General features: G+C 51.1%; 1 protein-coding gene across 1 annotated transcript; it reads left to right on the top strand.

Annotated features, from left to right (window-relative positions):
- The first annotated feature begins 241 nt into the window (after positions 1 to 241).
- LOC133915350 (uncharacterized) lies at positions 242 to 3,213 on the top strand. The gene is made up of 9 exons (XM_062358481.1): positions 242 to 642; positions 753 to 814; positions 912 to 973; positions 1,095 to 1,938; positions 2,034 to 2,123; positions 2,198 to 2,293; positions 2,382 to 2,441; positions 2,526 to 2,695; positions 2,783 to 3,213. Exons 1-9 carry the CDS (start codon positions 486 to 488, stop codon positions 2,880 to 2,882), a joined length of 1,641 nt encoding a protein of 546 aa, XP_062214465.1. The 5' UTR covers positions 242 to 485; the 3' UTR covers positions 2,883 to 3,213.
- Positions 3,214 to 3,518: the final 305 nt, after the last annotated feature.

The raw sequence follows: 3,518 nt of genomic DNA, 5'->3' as shown, positions 1-3,518 counted from the left end.
AATTCATTTTTTAGTTTTAGATTGATCTAATAACCTAAAAATACAAAACTTACATCCATATACACAAGAGGTGTATATGAGAAGCAACTCTACATTTACTTTTACCACTCCAGTAATCCAGTTCACATCGCAGATCAGAATCAGCACATTTTTTTTTCACTCCCCTGTAATCAATCACCGATCCGATTCAATTAGTTCAAGTTGCAGCCGTGGCCAACGTCTCTCGAGCAGACGAGCTGCCACGTGCCGACACCCACATTTTTTTCAAAAAAAAACAATTTCCCCACCACTCCAACGCAACGCCGCCGCTCCAACGGCTCGTTTCCCAGCCGGCCGACCCTCCACCCGCTCACGCTCCCCTTCGCAATCTCAAATTCCATCGCCACCAGTCCACCATCCCAGCCAGTCAGCCAACTCTTCGTCCTCCTCCTCGCTGCCGCCGCGCCTGCGACCGCCCGGTACCGTCATCAAGAATCCAAAACAACATGGGGATACCATCGAGACTCCCGGGCCGCAAGGAGGAGGAGGAGTACGACGACGCCGTGTTCTACGAGGACATCGAGGCGCCCAAGTTCGTGGACCTCGCCGCGCCCGATGCCGCCCTCCCCATCGACGACCCGGCCTGGTTCTGCCTCCGCGTCGGTAAGTAATTAACCACCTCGCGACCCCTTCTGGATTCTTCGTGGCGTCCGCGGGTTTTGCCGCAGCGAAGCCACCGGTCCTGATCCATGTCTTGGCACGCGCGAGCGCAGGTTGCGACCAGAGCCATGAGCAGATCGACCCGGAGGCACTGGACCGGAGCTTCTTCATGCGGGTTCGTCGCCCTTCTCTTGCATCTCCGTTAGCATCGCCCCGTGGAAATACAATGCGAATGTGATCGATTGATCGAAGGTGTAATGCGAATTTGGCAGGTCATGGCGGCGAGAAGCCCCAACGTGCGGCAGCAGAAGGCGATCAGTAGGAGAAACCAGAGGTGCCGATCGAATCACACGCCTTTTCTCTTTCTATCCTCGCTGTTTACCTCAGCTGGATGCTTCTTTGAACTCTGCAATCTTCGATTCATATTTATATCCCGGATTCTAATTTTGTTGCAGATCAATGCTGAAATGCCCGCACTCTGCGCCGCCGAAGCCTCCAAGGGCCCGGTTCGCGAGGATGAGCACGGCGACGGAGGCCGCCGAGAAGGCTGCGACGAAGGCCAAGACGACGACCCAGCGGCTCTGCGCCCAGCGAGCGTCGCCGAACCGGACCAAGGCCGCGAGGATCGAAGTTCCCAGCGCGAGGAAGAAGGCACTGACGACGCCGCGGAGCATGGCCGTCCGGCCGAGGCAGGATCCGTTCCTCAGCGTGAAGCATCAGAAGGAGCCTATCGCCGCGGCGGCGAGGAAGGGGACGGTCGTCAAGGCGCTGTTCATGAGCACGCCGAGGAAGGAGGCCGCCCCGACGCCCTTGCCTGCCAAGAACAAGGAGGCCGTGTCTGAGGTCTGTTCCAAGTTGAGGAAGCTGAATCTGGCGTGTCGGGAGGTGCCGAGCAGGTACATGTGTCAGTCGAATCCGAAGATTTCGAAGAAAGGTGAAGCGACCGCGGCGCCGATGATCACGAAGAGAGGGCCAGAATCCAGGATGAATGGCAAGAAGAAAACTTTAGGCCGCTCGGCGAAGTGTGCTAATGCTGAACCTGACGAAGGAAACCGAAATGGCTGTGATAACACTGCTGCAGATGAGAACTCACTTGCAGAAACTGCAAGCTCCCATCTGGAAAGTAAGGTGGTGCTGCAGGAATTGAAAATTGAGGCGGGTACATTGCGAGCTGACAATTCCGATGACAGCAAGGAGAATCTGTCAAATGCCGGGCAGCTGATTGAAGAAGCCTTGAACAATTTGCATTCTGAAGGTGAAAACACACCATTGGAGAACAATGAGAATGCTCCTCTGAAGGTACCGTGAACTGATGGTGCTGGAAAAAAAAAATGCAGCTTTTATCTGTATTTAGGATACGAAGAACCTAACATGTTGTCGTGGATCAAACGCAGGTGGCTAAAATGCAGAGGAAGGTGAATCCAGAGAAAGTAGGAAAGCTCAAGAAAACTACCAATCCCAGGCCATTTAGGCTAAGGACTGATGTGAGTTTTTACATCCTCCAAAATACAAATCTCATTGTTCTGCAGGAGTTCACCCATTTACTAACATGCTTTAGGAAAGAGGAGTGCTGAAAGAAGTAAAACCTGAAAGAAAGCAGCCGTTTGCCGAGAACAATTCCATGGCAGTACTCAACGATGCAAACAGAGTGATGGTAAGTTGTTTCACTCCCTCAGCTTTCAGATATTCAGCATCTTGAACAGCCCTGTGGTCACACACTGTTCTGTATGATTACAATGCAGCCAATGGACAAATATCCCCATGGAAAGGGACGAGACAAACCGATCTGTGGCGAGAAACAGGTGAGCACTAATGTCGCCAAATATTTCCAACTCTAAATCAATTAGCAATACCCGTGCTGATCTGTGAATACCATATATGTTCAGAAGAAACAAACCACACAAATTGCCACGAGTCAGCTTGGTGAGGCCAAACCTGACTTGAATAGCATCCGATGCAATAATGCGAGGTCTGCGATGACGAAAGGAAAACTTGTTGAGAAATCGCAGAGAGTTTCTAGGGTAGTGTCATCAACAAGAACAACCAAGAAACCAAGGTTTGCCGTATTCTTTGCTGAGTTAATCGCTGCGTTGCTGCCTACTGCGTTACACCTGACAAAACATTTCACTTTCTGTCTGTTCAGTGGTGGTCTCATGGGACCTCCTCGCAGTGAAATTATCCGAATTGGAAAGGAGAGGAAGGCTTCAGTGAAATTATCCAGACTTCAAGCGGCTGCTGCTTGAGTGAGTGCACGGTCAGGGAGGAAAGGAGAAACTGCGACAATGGTTTTATTGTCTGCTCCAGTGACGAGTTCTGTATTTACCGGTTCGATTTCGTTTTCTGAGTTTTGTTAACTTCGGTGATTGGTGTGGTGAAATTCAAATTCGTCTGCTTTGTACCATCTTCACCAACCAGATTCTTTGTGTAGCTTGTTTCAGAATTGATTCTTTCTGTAACTGTAAACTGGGGGAGAGAGGACGCCCAGCCCATGAGTCACTTAGCTGTGGAAGCCACTGTTTCGTGCTGTGTTCTTGTTTCAATAGAGCATTGTGGGCTGAATGCCATTTCCATTCATCTGAACAAGATCCCAGATCGGCACAACAAAATTTGCATCCAGAATGTCATAAGGGGCATTACCAACGCCCTGCCAGTTGCCGCCCAACCAATCCAAAACCAAGGCCAACCCGCTGGTCCCTATTCAGAAACAGCGTTGCCAAGCCCGGCACGGAAGGCCATGGCATGGACCACCGCATGTACATCTATCGCACGGAACAGATACATTGCAACACACGAATACGGCTGTCGTCGGCTCTGCCATGAATCCATGGCCCGTCCCCGGCATCTCTGATCAATGCTGCCATGAACACTGATTCAGCTGA

Source organism: Phragmites australis, chromosome 4, assembly GCF_958298935.1.
Source record: "Phragmites australis chromosome 4, lpPhrAust1.1, whole genome shotgun sequence".
Taxonomy (NCBI): Eukaryota; Viridiplantae; Streptophyta; class Magnoliopsida; order Poales; family Poaceae; genus Phragmites; species Phragmites australis.
The sequence above is the reverse complement of the archived record's forward strand: the minus strand, read 5'-3'. Positions and strand labels throughout refer to the sequence as shown.